At 36.3% G+C, this 23049-nt stretch overlaps 1 protein-coding gene across 1 annotated transcript in view; it reads left to right on the top strand.

The window, feature by feature from the left end:
• ercc3 (excision repair cross-complementation group 3) overlaps window positions 1-17670 on the top strand; it is a 34805-nt gene extending 17135 nt beyond the window's left edge. The window contains 6 exon segments of the mRNA NM_201582.1: window positions 1427-1629; window positions 10429-10525; window positions 11576-11693; window positions 15518-15636; window positions 15749-15898; window positions 17253-17670. Of these exon segments, the coding sequence (NP_963876.1) occupies window positions 1427-1629; window positions 10429-10525; window positions 11576-11693; window positions 15518-15636; window positions 15749-15898; window positions 17253-17390 (825 nt within the window). The 3' untranslated portion in view covers window positions 17391-17670.
• The last annotated feature ends 5379 nt before the right edge of the window (window positions 17671-23049 follow it).

Below are 23049 nucleotides of genomic sequence, written 5' to 3'. Positions count from 1 at the left end.
ATGTGCAGATGTATTGTTGATGCCAGAGGTCAGAGAATGGCCAGACTGGTTGGAGCTGATAGAAAGGCAACAGTAACTCAAATAGTTACAACCGAGGTATGCAGAAGAGCATCTCTGAATGCACAACATGTCCAACCTTGAGGAGGATGGGCTACAACAGCAGACGACCACACCGGGTGCCACTCCTGTCAGCTAAGAACAGGCAATTAAGGCTACAATTTGCTCAGGCTCACCCAAATTGGACAATAGAAGATTGGAAAAACATTGCCTGGTCTGATGAGTCTCGATTTCTGCTGCGACATCAACAACATGAAAGCATGGATTCATCCTGCCTTTTATCAATGGTTCAGGCTGGTGGTGGTGGTGTAATGGATTGGGATATACTCTTGGCACACTTTGAGCCCATTAGTACTTAATGAGCATCGTGTCAATGTCACAGCCTACCCAAGTATTGTTGCTGACCATGTCCATCCCTTTATGACCACAGTGTCCCCATCTTCTGATGGCTACTTCCAGCAGGATAATGCGCCGTGTCATAAAGCGTGATCATTTCAGACTGGTTTCTTGAACATGACAATGAGTTCACTGTACTCAAATGGCCTTCACAGTCACCAGATCCTCAATCCAATAGAGCACCTTTGTGATTGTATTGCATGTGAACGAGATTGGCATCATGGATGTGCAGCTGACAAATCTGCAGCAACTGTGTGATGCTATCATGTCAATATTGACCAAAATCTTTGAGGATTATTTTCAGTACCTTGTTAAATCTATCCCACGACGAGTAAGGCAGTTTTGAAAGCAAAAGTTGGTCCAACCCGGTATTGGTAAGGTAAACCTAATAAAGTGGCCAGTGACTGTAATTCACATATGGAAAAAATCTAAGAGACCACTTTGAAAGTGGTTAGGTTCTTTGAAGAAAATCAAATAAATTTAAGGTGAAATTGTGTTCAATTAGAGCATTTTTATTTAATTTTTTTTTTTGCATAAAATAAACCAAAAGGGTGCTGCTTTTGCTTCTTTGTATGTTTTTAGAAGTTTATATAATTTCTTTTGACTAAACAGTTCTTCAGATTTTACTTCAGCAAAGTTAGGAAATCAGTAATAGTTTAAACAACCCTACTATTCACTTAATATTCACAATTGTTTACGGTAAATATTTTAATGTTTTATACAAAAAAGTTGCAAATACTAAAAGGTTCAATTAAAAAGAAACGTCAGATTAGCAATGGTGAGAGTTTAAGCTTGTTTAAGCAGCTGATCTGTGTAGCTAATCCAGCTTATTTTCATGGTGAAGTAATCCTATGGGGTGTTTTACGAAAAAAAAGAAAAAAGAAAAGCATTGTGTATTATCCTCGCATTTTCAAACGGGTTTTCCTGTCTGTTCTTCAAATGTATATTTCCTTTGTGTCTTCACGTTCCTTAGGTGTGGTGTCCCATGTCTCCTGAGTTTTACCGTGAATATGTGGCCATAAAGACCAAGAAGAGAATTCTGCTCTACACCATGAATCCTAACAAGTTTCGAGCTTGTCAGTTCCTGATCCGCTTCCATGAGCGAAGAAACGACAAGATCATCGTCTTTGCCGACAACGTCTTTGCACTGAAAGAATACGCCATCCGTCTAAACAAGTAAACAAGTTTTTTATTTGTATGCTGTCAAAAACTCATCTAATAGGGCTCTACTCCAACAACATTGTGCATGTAAATATCATCTCAAGAAATTTTTGTACAACACTTAAAGTAGGGGTCTCAAACTGCTTTCCTGCAGGCCATTTACGGCCCCCCTCCTACTCCCTTTGGCACGCAACTAACATCAAAAATATAAATGATTCACCACCCAAATATATATATATATATTTCTGAATTACTATCAATGTTGTACAGTCGCATATAGCCACTTGTGGTTTTGACCCGCCACCTATTGATAATTTAAAGAACTGCACTATACATTCCCTTTAGTTTTACCTTCGGTTTCTCTTCGTGAACAATGCCGAAGGGTAACACACATGCAGTATATTTCCGTGGCTGATTTAAACATTGAAACCTTGGAAATATATGTTCATAAGTGCTCTATTTTTAGTATTAAAATACTATTTGATTGTTATTTGTTTTATATTTGTTATATATTGCATTTTCTGAACACAAATGAATCAATTTTGCATGAAATCCGAGAGCTCTCTCTCTCTATAGAGTAGATTTTTCAAACCCCTAAAGGGTTAATTCATAAAAAAGACAATTCTGTTAATAATCATCCTCATGTCATTTGTCTTCTGAACACAAGTATATACATTTTAGCTCTCTCATCCTATATAGAGAAGATTTTTAAACCCTTTAAGGGTTAGTTCCCTCCAAAATGACAATTCTGTTATTAATTACGCACCCTTATTTCGTTCATCTTCTTTTTTGTCAAATAAGTTTTTTATTTGGTCGTTGAATAAACTTACAATAATCACAGGATTAGTTTTCTGATATGCATACATTTACAAAAACAAAACAAACAAACAAACAAACATAAAAAAAAAAAAACAAACACCCCAAGCCCAGCCTGTAAGTATACACTACAGTGATAATCAAAACAACTTTTATTTACAATACATTGCTTTGGGGGGAAGAATTCCCCATGAAGTAACAAAAGAAAGGGCCCCAAATTTTCTGAAATTGTCCAATGTTGCCTTTTAAAATAAATCTGGTTCGTTCCAGATGCAGAGTAGATGTCAATTCTTCAAGCCATAGTTTGGCAGTTGGAGGATTAACATTTTTCCAATACAATAATAGCAGCTTTTTGGCTGTAATCAAACAATATGCAAGGAATTTCTGTTGTGGACTGCTCAATGAATATGTATAATCAGAATGTCCTAATATAATAAGCATTGGGTCAGGATCTATATGTTGGTCAAGAACATCTGAAAGCACTTTAAAGACCTCATTCCAGAATCCCTGTATTTTATGACAGAATACAAAACTATGAGCTAAATCAGCTTCTTCTGATTTGCACTTATCACAAATGGGAGATATGTTGGGGAAAATCCTATGTAATTTCTTTTTGGAGAAATGTAGCCTATGTAAGACCTTGAACTGGATGAGGCATAATCTAGTGTTGATTGATTGTTTATCAATGTCCTCTAAGCTATTCTGCCAAATCTCTTCTGAAATTTTGATGCCAAACTCTCGTTCCCATTCTTCTCTGATCATCTTTGTAGTGGGGGCATTAGCTGCAAATAACCTTTCATAAATTAGAGATAATTGATGTTTTTGTCCCCTGCACTGTGTGAGACAGTCATCAGCAATTGAGGGCGGCACCTCCTCTAGGGAAACATTATGTGTGCGCAGGTAATTTCTTATTTGTAAAAATCTGAAAAAATGTATTTTTGGAAGGTTATATTTCTGTTGTAATTGAGTAAAGGAACCTAAAACCCCATCTATATAAAGATCCTTAACTGTGTTTATACCCAACTTCTTCCATTGATTAAAGGTTGTATCTAATTTTGAAGGGAGAAATGATGGGTTATTTGCAATTGGGATTAGGAGAGAAAGTGATTTTATCTTAAGATATTCTCTTATCTGTCTCCAAATTCGTAACTGATTCTTTGTAACAATACTATTAACTACTGTTTGGTCTGTTATCACTGGAGATAATAACATTGCTCCAAGATCATAAGGATGGCAGTAATCTCGCTCTATCTGAAGCCAGTCTGGGGCAGTAGCCGATTGTTCCAACCATAATGTGAAGATTTGTATGTGTGTAGCCCAGTAGTAGAGACGAAAATCTGGGAAGGCTAAACCCCCCTCCTGTTTGGGTTTACAAAGATGATTTTTTTTAATTCTATGACTTTTGTAGTTCCACAGAAACGGAAGAATAATGGAGTCCAAGTGCTTAAAGAAGGACTTGGATAATAGTATTGGAATATTACGAAATAAATATAATATTTGAGGAAGAAAAATCATTTTTATCGCATTTATTCTGCCAATTAAAGAGATTGGGAGCGTCTTCCAATAGTCTATACACTTCTGTAGTTTAGACAATAAGGGGTTAAAATTAGCTTTGAAGAGTAGAGAGTATTTACAGGTAACTACAATTCCAAGGTATACAATTTTTTCTGTGGACACCTTAAATGGAGAAGTATGTATTATAGATAGGTCTTTTAAACCAATGGGCATGAGTTCACTTTTTTCTAAATTAACTTTAAAGCCAGAAAACTTCCCAAAAGTATTAATAATCTTGAGTACAGCTGGGAGACTCACTTGTGGTTGGGTGATATAAAGCAAAATATCATCTGCATACAATGATATTTTATTAATAGTATTTGAAGTATGAAAGCCATGTATGCAAGAATTGGATCGAATGGCTTCTGCAAGAGGCTCTACCGTCAATGCGAACAAAAGAGGCGAGAGAGGGCAACCCTGTCTGGTTCCTCTTTTAAGATAAAAAGAGTCTGAAATTGTTCTATTTGTTAAAACACGTGCTAATGGACTATTGTACAAAATTTTTATCCAAGTTATAAAATCATCACCCAAATCAAATTTCTCCAGGACAGCGAACAAGTAACCCCACTCGACTCGGTCGAATGCCTTTTCGGCATCTAATGATATTACAATCAAATTGTCTCGGATTGCCTTAGGGTGATAAATTATGTTAAATAATCTTCTTATATTATGGATAGTGCTTCTTCCTGGAATAAATCCATTCTGATCTACGTTAACCAATTTATTGATAAATTTACAGAGCCTATTAGCGAGTGTTTTAGACAATATTTTTTGATCAACATTGAGGAGAGAGATAGGTCTATACGACTCAACTTCTTCTGGATTTTTATCTTTTTTAGGAATTACTGTAATAATAGCCTCAGAGAAAGTTGGAGGTAGTCCAGTTTTTAATGCCTGTTGAAAGGTTTTAAGCAAATATGGAGTAAGTATGTGGCCGAATTTTTTATATAGTTCAGCAGGCAGCCCATCTGGACCAGGAGTTTTACAGTTTTTTAAAGTATTTATAGTGATCTTTAATTCCTCCAAAGTAATGTTTTTATTAAGACATGCTTTGTCCTCTGGAGATAACTTGGGGAGATTACATTTATGTAGAAATAAGTCCATTGTTTGTGAGTCAAACTCAGTGTCTGAGGAGTATAACTTTGAATAAAATTCCTTAAAACATTTGTTTATCTCTTTATTTGAGATACAGTGAGTCCCATGTTTGGTTTTTATTTTATGGATTGTTCTTTCACTATCAATTTTGCGCAACTGTCTAGCTAGTAATTTATGGGGTTTCTCTCCAAATTCAAAATATTTCTGTTTTACATAATGAAAAGTTCTATTAATTTTAGCAGAGACTATATTATTGTATTCGTACCTTAACTGTAAAATTTTCTTGTAAACATCTAATGAGGGGTTTATTGCATTTTCAATGTCTAGCTGGTGGATTTGTTTTTCTAAATCACTTAGTTTTGTTTTGTATAGTTTATTCTTGGACCCTTGATATGATAAAACACAACCTCTTATATACGCTTTTAACGTTTCCCAGAGTAATGCTGGTGATGTTTCTGGCTTATCGTTACAATCAAAAAATATGTTTAGTTGCAAATTCATATAATCTATGAATTTAGGATCAGCTGTTAACTGAGGGTCCATCCTCCACAATGGACGAGTAAAAGATGTTTGATCAAGAATGACTTCAAATGAAACAGGGGCATGGTCTGAAATCAGTATGTCATGAATTTTAGAGTTTAAAACACTAGAAATGAGATTGCTGTCGACTAGAAAAAAATCAATACGGGTATATACATTATGCACATGTGAGTGAAATGTATAATCCCTTTCAGTTGGGTACATAAGTCTCCATATGTCAACCAAATTAGAATTATCGATAAAAGCATTCAAAAAATGTCTTGAATTAGAATGTGGGGCAATTTTAATCGAGGATCTATCAAGATATCCGTCAAGGACACAATTAAAGTCCCCGCCTATGACAAGATTGGTTTGGGACAGTTTGGGGATTAAAGAGAATATTTTTCTAAAAAATTCTGGTTCGTCATGGTTTGGACCGTACAAATTTATTAACGTAATTGGTAAGCCACAGATCTCACCAGATAGAATGATGTAGCGTCCTTCCCTGTCTGTTTCCAGGTTGTTTAGTTTAAATGGAACCCCTTTTCTAAATAAAATAGCAACCCCCCTAGATTTAACTGAAAAATTGGATTGATATATCTGTCCTATCCAGCTACCCTTCAGTTTATTTTTGGAATCTTTTTTTAGATGAGTTTCCTGCAAAAATATTATATCTGAGGAAAGAGACTTTAAATGCGCTATTGTTTTGCTTCTCTTAACCGGATGATTTAATCCTTTTACATTCCACGAGACAAATTTGAGACCCTTCCTACTACATTTAGTTGTTATTTTTTCTTGATTTAAAAAAGATCAAATCAATAATCTTCACTGTTCGTTTACTATAAGGTATCTTAAACAGGCTCCTTTCCCGAAACTTAAACATTAACCCCGTCATCTAACCGACAAACCAGAACTCGCGGCACGATACGGAATTACACACGAAAAAAATAAATAAATAAAATAAAATAAACAATAAACGTTAGTCAAAAACAGACAATTAAGTTACTTTCAAAATTATCAAACCTTAAACTTCCAAAAACAAACTCGCATCAGCAGCACAGCTCCGTAATAAAGAGTTTTGAAGAACATCTCAATATAACATAACGAAACAAGAGTCCTTTAGAGAATAATGCTCAAAATTAAAGTTCAACAGTTACGTTATTCTTATCTTGACTTATCTTGAGTCTGACATCCTTTACACTGTTCCTGGTATTTCAAAGTTGCTTTCAGCAAACCTAACCGCTTTGTCGGGGTCGGTAAAGTAGAACTCTTTGCCGTTGTGTGATACCCTCAGTTTAGCAGGGTATTGCAGTCCGTATTTCACTCCTGGTTTATCCTTCAGCAACTCCCTCGCGCGCTTGAAAAGTGCGCGTCGTTTTACCACAGCCGGTGGATAGTCCGGAAAGATATTAATTCTTTGTGCCTTGAAGACAATCTGTTGCATCCTAGCCGCTTTTTGCATTATTTCTTCCATCTCGTGGACATAATGCAGGCGCAAAATGAAAGCGCGAGGTGGTTCATCATTTCCAGGGCGGGCGCGTAGAGCTCGGTGGGCACGATCCACAAGTGGAGGTTTCTCAAGTGACAAGGCTTCTGTCAGGAGTTGAGCAACGAAATCTCTAGGCTTCACTCCGAATTCAGCACCCTCTTTAATGTTCAGTATGCGTATATTTTGCCTTCTGCTGCGGCTTTCGAGGTCTATGCATTTTTCAGTAAGTTGCTCCACGGTGAGCTTCAGTTTAACCAGATCTTGTTCCATCTTAACCATTGTGTCCGACGAAGTAGAAGCGTAACTTTCTAGCGTTGTTAATTTCGCGGCATGATCATCCGCCGTAGCTTTAATCTCAGAAATTGCCGAGTTGGCCTCGTTTTTAAATGCTGACAGTTCTCCTCTGATAGTGACAGCAAGTTGCTCGATCTTCGAATCTATAATTTCCCCAATGTCTGATTTAATTGAGTGAAGTTCTGCACGGAGAGAAGATATCGCATTAAGGATGACTGAGCTGCCCGCCTCTGGAGCATCCTCTTCAGGCGTTTCTTCCACACAAGAGCCGGAGGCTGTCGCGGCCTGGTCCGGGTTTTTTCGAGATTTTGCCGGCATAATAAGAAAACTGGACAAATTAAATCCTGATGTCGGTTAGTAGTTTCTAGAATGTGAGACTATAAGTATACTAGTGCTCACTATCTTGTACAAGATGTTCTGACAAAGTTATATTAGATTTTTCACGGAGCTGTCTTGACGTGCGTGCTACTCGCTCATATCGAAACCGGAAGTCTGCCATTTCGTTCATCTTCTGAACACAAATGAACAAATTTGAGATGAAATCTGAGAGCTCTTTCACCCTCTTACAGAGAAGATTTATAAACACTTAAAGGGTTGGTTCACTCCAAAAATGAAACTCTGTTATTAATTACTCACCCTTATGTTCTGAACACTAATTAATACATTTTAGATGAAATCAGTAACCTCTCTCACTATCTATATAGAAGGTTTTTTAAACACCAATAAGGCGCAAGATGTGTATGGCATGATTTGTTGCTATTTTCAGACTAGCGCAACCCTAATTTTCACGCTTTGCACCATGTTGTTTAAATAGCAAATCCATTTGCTCCTTTGTGGACTCATGGGCGTGCTGGTCTAGAAAAGAGGTGTGTTAAGGCGCATTGTTGGCACTTTGCTATTTTAAGGAACTAAAATAGACCGCGCCATTGACCAACTAAAAGCTGGTTTAAAGTACAGCGCAGAGCGCCTCTGCGGGTTCAAATGTGTGCACATTGCTCAGTATACACAGGATGTACAGCAATACACAAATATCTTTACATATGAAAAAAATTAAAGGATTAAAATGTTACGAAAATTATTATTTTCTACATGAATATGAAAACCACTGCCTTCTTGCCATCTTCATCTCTGTGGGCATTTTTTCAGTTTATTTATGACAATTTGCATGAGTATAATATTATTATTATTATTATTAGTAGTATTATTAAAACATCATTTCCTTATCCATGAAAGTAAAGAGTAAAAGTAAAGTAGAGAGAAAGTAAAGAGGCCGAATGGAGGAGGCTCATTCTTTATTCTCGTGCTGCAGATGGTCTGTTTAACTGTTTTCCCACTTACAAAGTCCGCCATGTAAATAGCAAATGCTCTATGGCGCGACACACTCTTAAAGGGAATTAGAGACGAGACTCTGATTGTTTAATGCACAGTATGCTCAAAACACACCCATCACTCATTAAGAGATTAAGCACAACCCTGTTAGACCATGCACCGAGGCGCAGAGTGGATTTTTCCGTCCTTAAAATAGCAAAAGTGGATTCGGACATACCATTAATGCTTTTGTGCCATGCGCTTTAGACTTTGCTTCTAGATCGTTAAAATAGAGCCCATAAGGTTAGTTCAATCCAAAAATGAACTAAAATTCTATTAATTTCTATTAATCTAGTTAATTACTCACCCTCATGTCATTCATCTTCTGAAAACAAATTAATCAAGTTTGGGTGAAATCAAAGAGCTCTCTCACCCTATAAATAAGATTTTTTTTTTTAAACACTTAAAGGGTTAGTTCACTCCAAACATGACAGTTCTGTTAATAATTACTCACCTTCATGTCGTTCAGCTTCTAATACATTTCAGATGGAATCCCAGCGCACTCTTAGCCTCTATAGAGCTATAATCTTGTGTGATTACAGATGAAAAAATAAAATGAAAAGTTTTGACAATGTTTTTGCTCAAGACATTTAAAGTCCAGAAAATGATCCAAAAACCTCATCAAAACATTTCAAGTCACTTTAGTTGTTCACTTGTAATTATACAAAGCTCTATGGAGGGCGAGAGAGCTCGCTGACCTCTAGTTTAGTGAAACAAAAACAAAAAAAAAACGTAACAACATTGTCATAAACTCCTGTGATCTAGAAACGTCTTACCAAATGTATTAACCAATTTTTTGGATGTTTACCGGTAACCTTGCGTGTCGTAAGGCCATGATGCAAACTTGAAAGATGTTTGGGTGTTCTGGAAGGCTGCAAATGTTCTGCAGGGCTGTTCCTGGCTCAACCTCTGATCAGCCTTATTAGCTGTTAATCACCTTTAACTTTGCCAAATCAGTGGGCTTTTCCTTGTAAAGTGTGCAAAGTGTGTTCTTTCAAAGAAATGAGAGGTTGTACAGGGACACCGCAGGACTCTGAGGGTTTTTCGAGGATTTAAAAAAAATAACGATCATAGATTTTTTAAAAATAGATGTCCTGAAAAGCCTGCAAAAAGCATAAAATTATCATTTTATAATGATAAAATTTATAGATCGATGTATTTAATTCTATTATATATGCATATAGAGTACTTAATTACTCTAGATTTACTGGTTTAATTATGTTAACATTTATTATATTCTGAAACTGTCTAAAAAGACCTTTTAGAATCAAAAGTATTGTAATTCAGAGCATTTTCTTTTATATATATATATATATTCTGAAAATAACGATTTGTTAATTTTTTTATGTCTTTAAGTACATATAAACATGTCTGAAAACAGCATTTTCTCTCTAAATGACAGCATTTTAATCTTAAATTTGCAAAAATCTGAGAAGATTATAAAATAAGTTACATTTATAACCAACCCATAACTATAAACTTTAGATCCAGAGAAACTGGTTGTGTGTGAAATGAACTGTTTCTGTGGAATTCCTCCTGACATATGCAGATTTGCAATGACATTTTTTACAATTATGTAGTGCACATACTTTGCACAAAGGTTAACAGTGCTGTTTAAAGCATACAAGATGATTTTGACACACATACAGTTGACTTTCTCTTACTGTTTGTCTTATTAGGCCGTATATTTATGGACCCACATCTCAAGGAGAGCGTATGCAGATCCTTCAAAACTTCAAGCACAATCCCAAAATCAATACGATCTTCATCTCCAAGGTAAATGCCTCTTATCTGTCTACATCATTCTGTGAAAATCTAAAAACCTTGAGGTGTTTTTCTCTACCTCCATTGTTGAAAGGGTTCCACTAATAATATTTAGTGGTGCTATTGCAATTAAAGTTCAACAGAGGTGACCAGGAGACTCGTGTGACCCTTTAATTCCTTTCAGAACTTTACTTCCAACGATTTTACAAGATAAACAAGCACATTTCTGCAGTTTGTCCTTTGGAAATGCTAAAAATGCTACGTTTGTTTTCTTTGTTTAAATATTTCTTTTTCTAAATCAGGTTGCTAAACAAACTTGTTTCTTTTTTGGTGTGTAAAACAGCATACAGTTGAAGTCATATAAAAAAAGAAAAGAAAATTTTATATATATATATATATATATATATATATATATATATATATATATATATATATATATATATATATATATATATATATATATATAATATATATCAAACCAAGAGATCAAACATGCAAACAAATTATGCATAAAAAAGCTTTTTGTGTCTAACAAAATTTCAAAATGAGCATTCTCTCAGATTAATTGACTGATTTGGGGAATGCTGGGGTGCTGTTCTGGCCTTATTCACTTTCTATCGAATGCAAATGGGTGTAAATGATTTAATGGGAAAGTGATGCACGTGTGCTGATATGATTGTTTTCAAAAGTCAGACTATTCAAATGAGATAAGAGTAGCTGCGTAGGCAAGAACTGTAGGCGGGGTGTAAAAACATGGAATGTTATAATGTAAAGTTAATAAAGGCAATGATTTAAAATAGAAAATTACTAATATTTTTTATTATATATGTTTTTAAAAGCCTGCAAATAATTAAAAGTACAGATCATAATTTCATATATTTCTCACATAGATCATATGTTCACACAACACTATTTCTTTGATGTGTTTCCATTTTATTCTTCAACGTAGTGGGTTTGTATGAATCATTCTATCCGCATTAGTTGGTTTTGGCCTATTCTGTATTGAAGTATATGCTCATTTAATTGTGACTCCTTTGATTCTTAATCACTTGTTCACGTCAGGTAGGAGACACTTCATTTGACCTGCCGGAAGCAAATGTGCTAATTCAGATCTCTTCTCACGGCGGTTCTCGACGTCAGGAAGCTCAGAGACTGGGCAGAGTGCTGCGAGCCAAGAAAGGTAACTAGCTGTGGGTCTTATGGCAAAACTATATAATATTTTTAAAATGTCAGTAAAAAATCTATTATGAAATACTCTATGTTATGCAAAATGTGTTGAATGGGCTCTAAACGATCTCAGCTGAGAAACAAGGGTCCTAGTGTAACGATTGTTCTTTTTTCAAAAATATAAAAATAAATTCTATGCTTTTTAACCACATTAGTGCAAAACTACTGGCCCAGTGTTTCCATTTTAATCACCAAACTGCATGTCTGTGCAATTTACGTTCCGTTTAGTAAATTTCGATGCACCCTTAAATCATTATCGTTGTTGGTCTCCTATGATGTCGGTTTGTTGGTTGAACAGAATTTAAATGCTGAGAGACACTTAGGCAGCAATTGACTACAACTATCGGTAATTTAAAGGGGATCTAGTATGTCCCTTTATACAAGATGTAAAATAAGTCTCTGATGTCCCTAGAGTAGTGGATCCCAACCTTTTTTTGCCGGATACCCCCTTGTTCCCCGTAAAATATTGTAAGGCCCCAATCCACATTTAATGATATAATCGCTCTTAAAGTTTGCAGTAATGATGACAAAAAATGTTGTTTTCAAACAAACGGTATGTTTATTGCTATATCTAGACATGTTTATGCACAAGTAATAGCCTAATGTAAAATATAAAAGCATAACATCAATAGGCCATTTGTAACTGAAAAACTTAAGTTTTTGGCCTTTAAATTGACCCTGTTTGAAATTCAATAGCTAAAGTATGAGTATTCACACTGGTGTATAAGGCGAAACATTAACATAGGCTATTACAATTTAATACTTGCATGTTATTTCCTATGCTCTATCAATTAGGGTGAGGATTGCTGCAAGGCGAATTAGTGAGACTCTTTTTTTTTTTCTTTCTTTCTTTTTTTTCTTTGTGGAGGACGGATTACAAATGTATCCATTTTTGCAGTGGTCCTTTTTATTGGCACAAGCGCGTCACGCCACTTGTGTGCGCAAGCCGCACACCTTCATTGGTAACAACAAACTTGTGCAAACTTTAGAAATACGCGATTTGCAAACAGCCCCTAAAAGGCCGCCATCATTTGTGACCTCCATCAATTGATCTTATTGCAGAGCCATGCTGGATTCTCCTGGTTTTTTGACAGATGATTTGGGAATTTATTCCTTTGCAGTTAATGGGTCCTTCACTGGGCCTTTTCCCCTTAGCAAATAAACGTTCCAAAGACGTCTGTTTCTTACTAATTTTGGGAAAGAGGGCGGAGCTACAAATACCTTTGTGTCAGCATAGTGTCAGATTCAAAAAACAAGACTAACTTCTCATGCTTATGAGGCTGAGATCACTGATTGGTAGTGACATGTAGTTCAAATCATTTTACAGACTCAGACCATTTAGTTCATCGAGATGAACAAATCTTTTTTCATTTTATTCAATTCGTTCAATTTTCCAAAATGTTACGAGATGCTTCCAAACACATCTACAATTAGCCCAAACGTTGATCACTCTACAAACAAGTCTTAACTAGAATGCTACTTTACAATGCAATGTTACTAAGAAAGAGAAAATAATCCTTCATTGTTTATCTAGTTTTTTATCTATGATTAGCTCTGCTCACCTCTTCTGGCATGTCTTGAAATTTGAGTCGTTCGTTCGCCTGACACAGACAGGCTCATAGAAGCTTAACCAATGCGTACAGTCTGAGCTGGTGTGGAAAAATGGAGCCCCCCTCTGGAATCGAGTCAAGCCTAGGATTCCAAGGGGTCGTTTGAGGTGAATGCCTGTTCAAAAGCTATTATTGTGATACGTTGTTGTGTGGCTAATCAGAACTGCGTTAGCTTGTTGTAACTTGGAGGCTGACAGTAGATGTATAAACCATGCCTTTAATTATACATCAGTATATGAAAGGGTCTGAATAACGCTTCACGCGGCCGCCATTTTAAAACACGAAAGCGAGGCTGTGGTGGGAAGAAACCCTGAAGTGTAGGATCAGCACTGTAAACATTGCAACAACATGCTGTGGACTACAATCCTCTAGCTGTTGCCGCGATTTCAAAATGCAGATGTGGTGTAAACATCACCTTAATATCATTCAGTTCAGTTTAATTTACATAATTAAAAGCATATTAGGCATCAAACAACATCACATCAACATCTCTTTAAGAGTGTCCTCCTAGGCTTCAGTTCATGACACCAGGTAAACTCAGTAGGGTTTACTGCTTGGGATTTACTTTCTTGCTTGCTTCAGCCTATGTAACCCAGTGAGCGATAAAACGTTGTTGACTGTAATAGTGTTGTCGGTACTGAAGTATTGAAATTGTCTATTTCCCGCTAACATTTAAGCGCCACTGAGCGCATTCTTAAACAGTGCTGAACATAAAGTATACAAAGACACGAGTCTAAATGGTGAAAATAAAAGACCTCATCAGACTATCAGACCTGAAATGGCACTAGTTAGCTGACGTTTTCTTTCCCAAACACACGTTTTAGATGCCATTTATCAAACTTAAGATAATGAACTGAATCTTTTACAATATTAGACCTTTCACTATACTGAATTTCGTTACTGAAATTTATAAAAACAGTCCATTTCCCGCTAACATTTAAGCACCGTTAAACACAATCGCTGATTTGCCATAGTTTTCACCAGTGCTCAACAGAAATGACTGTGATTGGCCGTGAAGGTCATCAGTTCACCACACTTCACCAAGTGCAAACACAGATGCAAAAACAGTGGAGCGTTTTAAAGATGTAAAGATCAGTCGATTCATCAGGGAATCGCTCCTCTGTGTTTGCACTCAGTAAACATTGGTGAAGTGCAGTGAACTGATGATCTTCATGGCCAATCACTGTCATTTCTGTTGAGCACTGGTGAAAACTATGGCAAATCAGCGGTTGTGTTTAACGGTGCTTAAATGTTAGCGGGAAATGGACTGTTTTTATAAATTTCAGTAATGAAATTCAGTATAGTGAAAGGTCTAATATTGTAAAAGATTCAGTTCATTTTATTAAGTTAGATAAATGGCATCTAAAACGTGTGTTTGGGAAAGAAAACGTCAGCTAACTAGTGCCATTTCAGGTCTGATAGTCTGATGATGTCTTTTATTTTCACCATTTAGACTCGTGTCTTTGTATACTTTATGTTTGCACTTACTATGCATGTGCATGATGTCATCATTTACAAAAACGTTTATTTTCGAGTGAAATGACAACTGTCATCAACAACTGTTAACAGCCATATATGTGTCGCACGCTGCTAAAAACTCTATTAGGACATATATTTAGCTAAAAAGTAAAAAAGGGTTGTTTTTGCGTTATTTCGAGCAAATTCGTTCTTCCGAAAACTTTTAAAGCTACGTCACGGCCATGAGATCCTTGTGTAAATTCCAGCGTGTAGACTGGTTGTCTGTTCTGGCGAGTACAAAGTGACCTCTTTGATTTTTCAGCATTAATTAATGAGAAAAACTTGGTTTGAACCAATCAGCGCGCTCTAATGTGAATGAGGTGCCACTTCATTAATATGCATGATAGTTTCGAAAACTTTGAAGAAGGCAGAGAGACGCCACATTGTGTTGCCAATCACAATTAAAACAAGGGGAAGAAGAAAAAGAAATGTTCGGAGACAAGCAAACTATGCTTTAATGTTCTAGTAAAAAAAAGCACCTACATATTACTGGCTTGAGAATAAGTCAATTAAAATAACATTTTTGTTTATGGGTGAACTTTCATTTTAATAGTGTTTCCGATATCTTTGATATCTCGGATAATTATGGAAAAAAATTCTAACAAAAGCTGGCTATACAAGTAAACTACCATTACATATTTCTCCACAGGAATGGTTGCAGAGGAATACAATGCTTACTTCTACTCGCTCGTCTCTCAGGACACACAGGAAATGGCCTATTCCACCAAGAGACAGCGCTTCCTGGTGGACCAGGGATACAGTTTCAAGGTTTCACAGCCAAATACATACGTTTAATTGCACTGACTGGAAATGATTGTTAGCACTAAGTTTAAATAGATCATTAATTTGTCACATAAAATTTGTTTTATCCTCTTTTTAGGTAATCACAAAGTTGGCTGGGATGGAGGAGGAAGACTTAATGTTTTCCACCCGTGACGAACAGCAGCAGCTCTTGCAGAAGGTTCTGGCAGCTTCAGATCTTGACGCTGAAGAGGAAGTGGTGATGGGAGAAGTGGGAGGAAAGCCACAGGTATCACTTTTGTTCCTCTCTGTCACCTCATTTGTTTACTGGATGGGATTTTGGATTCTCCTATCATGATTAGTAACCACAGCACTGGCCAATGAAAGAAATAGCCACCACCGAAATGGACGAGTATTTCCTTTTTGTCTTTCCTAAGTAGATCATAAATGGAGATACACTATATTGCAAAATGTTTTAATACATTCATTGAGTCATTGAATTCAGGGGTTCAACTCACTATCATGGCCACAGGTGTATAATATCAAGCACTAGGCATGCAGACTGCTTCTACAAACATTTGGGAATGAATAGGTCGCTCTCAGCAACTGAGTTTATAAATATTCCATAGTCAGCTGTTAACCTGTTGAGTTTTATTAATGTCTACACCCAAACACAACCCAAACCTAAACCCAACCTCACAGTAACTGGTTATGTTTTATTAATGTCTGCTACACCTACCCCAATCTTAGGAAGAAAATCTCATTTATTTTTTAACTCAAGACACAGTGAGATTGTTTATAGAAGATGCCGCATTGGACACACAAGACTCACACATGAACGTTTACTTAAATAAGAAGAACCACCAAAATGTCAATATTGCAAAAGAAACCAAACTGTTAAACATATTATTGAGGAATTCCCTGTTTTTAATGTTATCAGACAACAATTTTTTATCTGGAGAGACTTTAAATGAAATATTTATAAATGTGAATCCTTCTAAAATTGTTAAACTTTTATCAAAAGAAAACCCTTAAAAAACAGTTTTAGATTTTATCTTATACATTATTATTATTATTATGTATTTTACCTTATGTATAATTTATTGCTGTTGATTAATTTGAATTCTCTCACCTACCCTAATCGTAAACCCAGCCTACTTGTGGTGTAGTTCCTCCCACTTGGAGTTATCCAGGCTGGGGCGATACCTACTTGTCCTGAACAGAGTCCTGACTTGAACCCAAATGAGCAGCTTTGGAGTGAATTAGAGTGGAGGCCTTCACATCCAATATCAGTGCCCAATCTCACAAACGTGCTTCTAGAAGAATGGTCAAAGCATTCTTTAACCTTGTGGAAAGCTTGTGTAGAAAGCTGAAGCTGTTATAGCTGTGAAGTGTGGGCCAACTCCATATTAAATCCAACAGATTATGATTGGGATGTCATTAAAGTTCATGTGCATGCTAAGGCAGATTTCTCAAAACTTATTAGCAATATAGTGCATTTAGCTGTATATCCATGCTGCTTTTTAGAAAGTAAATGGTTATTCTGGAAAGCTCCAATAATCACCAAAGAACAAACAACAATCAAACTAAACTTCTGATGCCCAGCTTGAATATTTTTCTGAAATCTTCTCCTGTTGCTGTAGTTTTCTCGTCGTGCGGGCACTATGAGCTCGATGTCTGGAGCAGATGATGCCCTCTACATGGAATACCAGATGCCCCGCGGCAGCAAAGCTTCAGTCGGCAAGAACATTCATCCTCTGTTCAAACGCTTCCGCAAGTGAACATATCACTTGGAGACCCTGAAATCGAATAATATTAAGACACTCTGTGGCTGCTTGTCTCAGACAGAGCCATTTAAAAAGTGAGAAAGAAGAAAAACTGCTTTTGTTTTGGAGTAATTTGAGAGTCTTATGTTTGTAATTGTATTAATGATTTGTTTGAGTTTGTTATGAGAAACTGAATTGAAAAGAAGGAATAATTTTGTACAGTTTTAAAGCTAAAACAGAACCTGCTGTTGAAATGTATTGGTAAGCGTTTATCAAATAAAATTTTCAAAACGAATAAGATTCTGTAAGTTCACATCGGTGCGGTAGCTATTTTAACATCAGTTAACACAATTTACGCTGCAATTTTTTACAATGTTTTCATTTATATACATTTTATAGTAAGTGCATTCATGCATTTCTTTCTTTTACATAAAACTAAGATGTTTTGAGGAATGTTCATGCTTCTCATTATGAAAGTGAAAAGAGATGGGGAACTTGCAAGTGCCAAAAGAATATAGCATATCATGAAAACAATATAAATGTATACCACAGTAGTTCAGGGCGAAACAGTGGCTCAGTAGTTAACACTGTTGCCTTTTCTGTGTGGAGTTTGCATGTTCTTCCCATGTTGGCGTGGGTTTCCTCTGGGTGCTTCGGTTTCCCCCACAGTCCAAAGACATGCACTATAGGTGAACTAAATAAACTAAATTGGCCATAGTGTATGAGTGCGTGTGAATGTAAAAGTGTATGGATGTTTCCCAGTACTGGGTTGCAGCTGGAATGGCATCCGCTGTGTAAAACATATGCTGGAATAGTTGGCGGTTCACTTTGCTGTAGTGAATAAATCAGAGACTTGGCTGAAGGAAAATGAAAGAATCAATAAACTTGAGCTTTTTTTGAAAGCCGATACAGTAAATGTCATCTTTGTAGTGTTAGGCCTGCGTTGTTGTGTATTTGTGTGTTGATTTAATTCCTAGATTGGGGGCGTGCCTTCAGCGCACCTGATGCTGGTCGGCGCCCTTATTTAAACCCCGGCAGAGAGCTTGTCGGAGCCGCTGTCCATTCACTTGGCAGTTGGCCAGAGCCACGCTCCTATTTGGGCATTATGCTTTGTTTCGCATCCATACACTATCACTGACAACATTTACCGCATACATACATGTGCATTTCATACTGATTGAACATACTGATACTAATATTTTGATTATATAATTTAAATTGAGTTAAATAAATATTCTTTTTGATTATACTTCTTGTCGTCTCCTTTATTATGTTACATCCCTGAGCCAGGACGAGACTAAATTGTCTTGTGAACTGATTTGTATCATTGTGAATATCATGTATTAGTGTGAACAATGCATGAAGTTCACAGTGCTGTTATATTAGTTTCTAAATCTGTACATTTTAAGGCAATCGGATTCCTCAAATGGTTATGATGACTTGAAGATCTTGGGTTTTATAATGATCATGCGGAGTTAAAATGACTGTTATGAAAGCATGAGATCTGCTTTTGAACGATTGACTAAAAGGGAGTAATATTTAAAAAAAAAGAACTATTTGATATAAAAGAAACTTGTATAATTCTATTGCATAAAAGCTTCTTTATTCATTAAACTCCTCAGGTTATAAAAGAAAAATATTCTGGGATCCTTATCTTAATATTCATCGTCTTAAGTTTGTAATCTCATTATGAATGGATATTTAAAAAAAAAGAAACCAGCAAAGCAGTGAAAGGCAGTACAGGATTTTCAGCTCAATCATTTTATTTCAGCAAGTTTGTTCCTTCAGAATCAGACAACGTGTTATTTTGGGGTGATTACCACACTGTAAAAAAAAAATCCTGGTTGGCTTACATTTTTAAGCTGAAAGAAATGAGCTTTATAAGTCCCATTAAACTTATGTTGAACTGACTTCAAACAGCTAACTCATGAAATTAACTTAGAACATGATTAACTTAGTTTAATAAGTTAAAATGACCTAAAAACATGTTGTCAAGACTGTTTGATCATATCATTTCCAATGTGTAGAAAAACAAAACTAATGTTTTCATCGAATGTTTGCTGACTTTTGATCATTCACAGAATAAATCTGACAGCTTGTTATTTTTTTATGAATATACTGAGATAATTTCTTATTTTTATAGACACTTTAGGGATATTTTTGACTAAATGTAATGAATTCCTAGAACTAATGTGTGGAAATCATAATTTTCAAAGATGATTACCTCATAAATGCTGGTCTTCTAGCATTGGTACGTCTTTTTTAGGGGTTTTTCACCAAGCAAATACTGAGTGTCAAAGTAACAGGCATGTCATGATTTTGCCAAGTACGATGTGGTCCGATCCTGTTTTCAGATGAGATGTTAAACTGATGTCCTGACTCTGTCAAGGGTCACCAATCTCGGTCCTGGAGGGCCCGGTGTCCCTGCAGGGTTTAGCTCCAACTTGCCTCAACACACCTTCCTGGGTGTTTCAAGTATACCTAAGACCTTTATTAGCTTGTTTAGGTGTGTTTGATTAGGCTTGGAGCAAAAATCTGCAGGACAATGGGCCCTCCAGGAACAAGTTTGGTGACCACTGTTCTCTGTGGTCATTTAAAATCCCATGGCACTTCTTGTAAAGAGTGTCCTGGCCAAATTCCTTCCATCTGCCCTTATCCATCATGGCCTCCCAATCACCCCCTTTCACTAAATTGGCTCAATCAGTCAATTTCCCAGAATTGGAAGTGCTAAAAAAACAATTGCAGAAATAAAGCTTACTTCCTCATTCCACAGAGTAAGGTGTAAAACCTTATTTGCTTGATTTATTTGCTTCCTAAGATGTGTTTGATTCACAATTAACACATTAAGGTTTTCTACACTGGCTGAAAGAGCTCAAACATGCTGCAAGTTAAGAAAACACTTGTATGTATAGAAAAACAACAAAAAAAGTGTCAAGCCCTTCTGTTTAAAGTCAGTGGTGTTGTCGGAAATCTGACAAGTGAGTTATTTATTTGAACATACTGCTCAATTGCTCCTTTGTTAGTACATCTCATAGCTCTATTAATCCGACAAGTTTAGCACCCAGTGGTTGAACAAGGTATTGCACCCCTGGTTCAAAACACACACAAGCGCATGTTGCCAGATTGACGACACTAACAATAGCGAGCCTGACTATCGAGCCTTAAGGCTGATTTAAGTCATGCTCTAAATAAAAGCAATGGCCTGCAATAGAAGGAATATTTTTCATATTAAAAGAAGTTTTGTCCTAACGAACACCTGAAATGTAAATATTAGAAATGGCTTCTTCTGGCTCATGAACAGCAGAAACTATGACAATGGTCTCCTCAGCTACACCTCATGTGCTTTATTGAGTGTTAAATGCTAATAATGTGAGTTTGAATGCCATTTTACATGACATTTATTACCATACTACTGAAAGCAGCGGCAGATAGTTCACCTCAGATCTTGAGAATAAAATAAACCCTTTGAACTTTAGAACTGTGACTCAAGTCGACACATATCAGTGATTCAGCATCTACATATAATCATGTTAAAGAGGTTTAATATGTATTAATTAGATTATTGATCTTACCAGGGCCGGCCCGTGGCATAGGCAGTATAGGAAAATGCTAAGGGCGCTGTACATCCAGGGGGCGCCAGAAATGAGCACGGTTAAGTTGGTTTTGTTTTTGACATTCTTGACACACATTCAGTGATAGATGGCAATAACTCAAAAACCTCTTAGCCTAAAAAGATCTAAAGTTTGTTTCCTACAAAAAGACAAAGCTGGTTATGTTTCACAGCTGTCTTTTTCTTTTTTTTTTCGCTCGACATTACGACCACTGCTCCGTTTAGCCAGGAGAGCTCGCGCAAAGCAGAGCTCTCAGTAAGGGACCGTCGGAAAAGTGCTTCTTTTTTTTTCGTGTTTTTTTTTTTTGCTCTATCCTGCGTGTTTTATTTTAAACACAACTAATTTTCTCTTAAATGAGCACAAACAGTAGTCTAATGCTTCATTCGTTCATTCATTTAGATCTGTGCATTCTTACATTAACTCCTCTGTTATCAAACAAAACACCATGAGAGATTCACTAGCTGCTCTTCACTAAATAACTATAGTAACTTTAATCAACATGCAAATACAATTAAAAGTTAAATAGATTGTATAGCTTTATTTAATTTCTGTATTAGCCATTGTTTTTAATAGGTTAAACCTTTTATTTTATTGTCAATATTTTCTATTGTTTGCAATGTATTCTATCATTTGAAGCTATTTGTTTTTCCATATTTTTTCATCCCAACATTGACAGATATGGCATAACATTGCTAATCAATAAATATCTATAGTGCTATCTGTTAGTTTTAACGTCAGCTAATGTTATGGAAGGGCATAGATGTTATGGAAAATAGTAATAGTAATGTAACTACCCCATCATTCCTTCCTCAAGCAAATGTGTAAATGTTAGATCAATTCAGCAATAACGTTAATTGCATTGGCATATTTATCTGACGTTTTCCCAGCTTGTAGTAGTCAATAAAAAAGCGATTTAGTTTCTTATGACTATACACTAGCAGTGCGATGTGACAGGGCGCCACCTGAAATCTTGCCTAGGGCACCAAATTGGTTAGGGCCGGGCCTGTACCTTACCATTTTACTGGAGTGCAGCGAGTGCACTATTCTGTCCTTCTAAAAGGCTTTATTAAAGTTTCTGTCATGTTTCGTCTTATGCACACAGCCAAATTGCTTAACACTGCAAACTTTGTCATGTAGTGTGTTGTTAGGACAGGGGGTTACAATGTAACCGGCTCGCCTAATGTTTATGTTCGTAATACTTATTTGCTAAATTTCGTAATATTATTTGCTAAATATTAACCTCATGTGGAACTCTAAATCTGTGTCTCATTTCCGAGGCTGTTACTGTCCACCGGAGGTCACATTTAGGTCCCCGACGTTTACTTTGAGAGCTTTCATGACTGAATGAATAAAATATTTCCAACAAGGCAACCCGAATGCTAAAATATAATTGAATGAACTGGCAGTGGGTGCGTTAAAGTGACCAAAACAAAGACAGCCTTTCCGGCATGTAACTCACGTTTTCAAAGCAGAATATCTGACTTCAGCATTGTTTTTCAGATAAACAAGAATGTTCACTTAGCATGTTTCCTAAATATCTACAAACATATTATGCTATTTTTATGCTTTAGAACAATGGTTCTCAAAGTGGGGGTCGGGACCCCCCGAGGGGTCGCGGGACAATGAAGGGGGGTCGCCTGGTGGTTTCCAAAAATCTATTTATTTTTATTAAACCATAAGAATTACCATATTTTATCCATAACCTTCTGAAGAGAAAAAATAGTCGTATATACCATATATGGTTACTATAGTAGCTTATAGTTACTACTTCTATTGGATTGCAGTCCCTGGGGTAATTACATTGTATTAATGACACAGCAATAGCATCAGATGTAGCAGATTTCATAACACCCGGTTAAACTTTGTGGCCCATTTCCGCTCTCATACATTAAAAAAATTAAAAGAAGAATAGACTTGGGTCCATTGGTGTGTGTGCGCCATTGCATGCAAGGTTTCTGTATTTATAACCACCTCAGAGGATATAGGGGGTCGCGAGTCACTGGCATTGACATTTTGGGGGTCGCGGCCTGAAAAGTTTGGGAACCCCTGCTTTAGAACAGTCA

This window comes from Danio rerio, chromosome 6 (genome assembly GCF_052040795.2).
Source record: "Danio rerio strain M-AB ecotype USA chromosome 6, GRCz13ab, whole genome shotgun sequence".
Classification (NCBI taxonomy): domain Eukaryota; kingdom Metazoa; phylum Chordata; class Actinopteri; order Cypriniformes; family Danionidae; genus Danio; species Danio rerio.
Note: the sequence above shows the minus strand (reverse complement) of the source record. Positions and strands in the feature narration are given on the sequence as shown.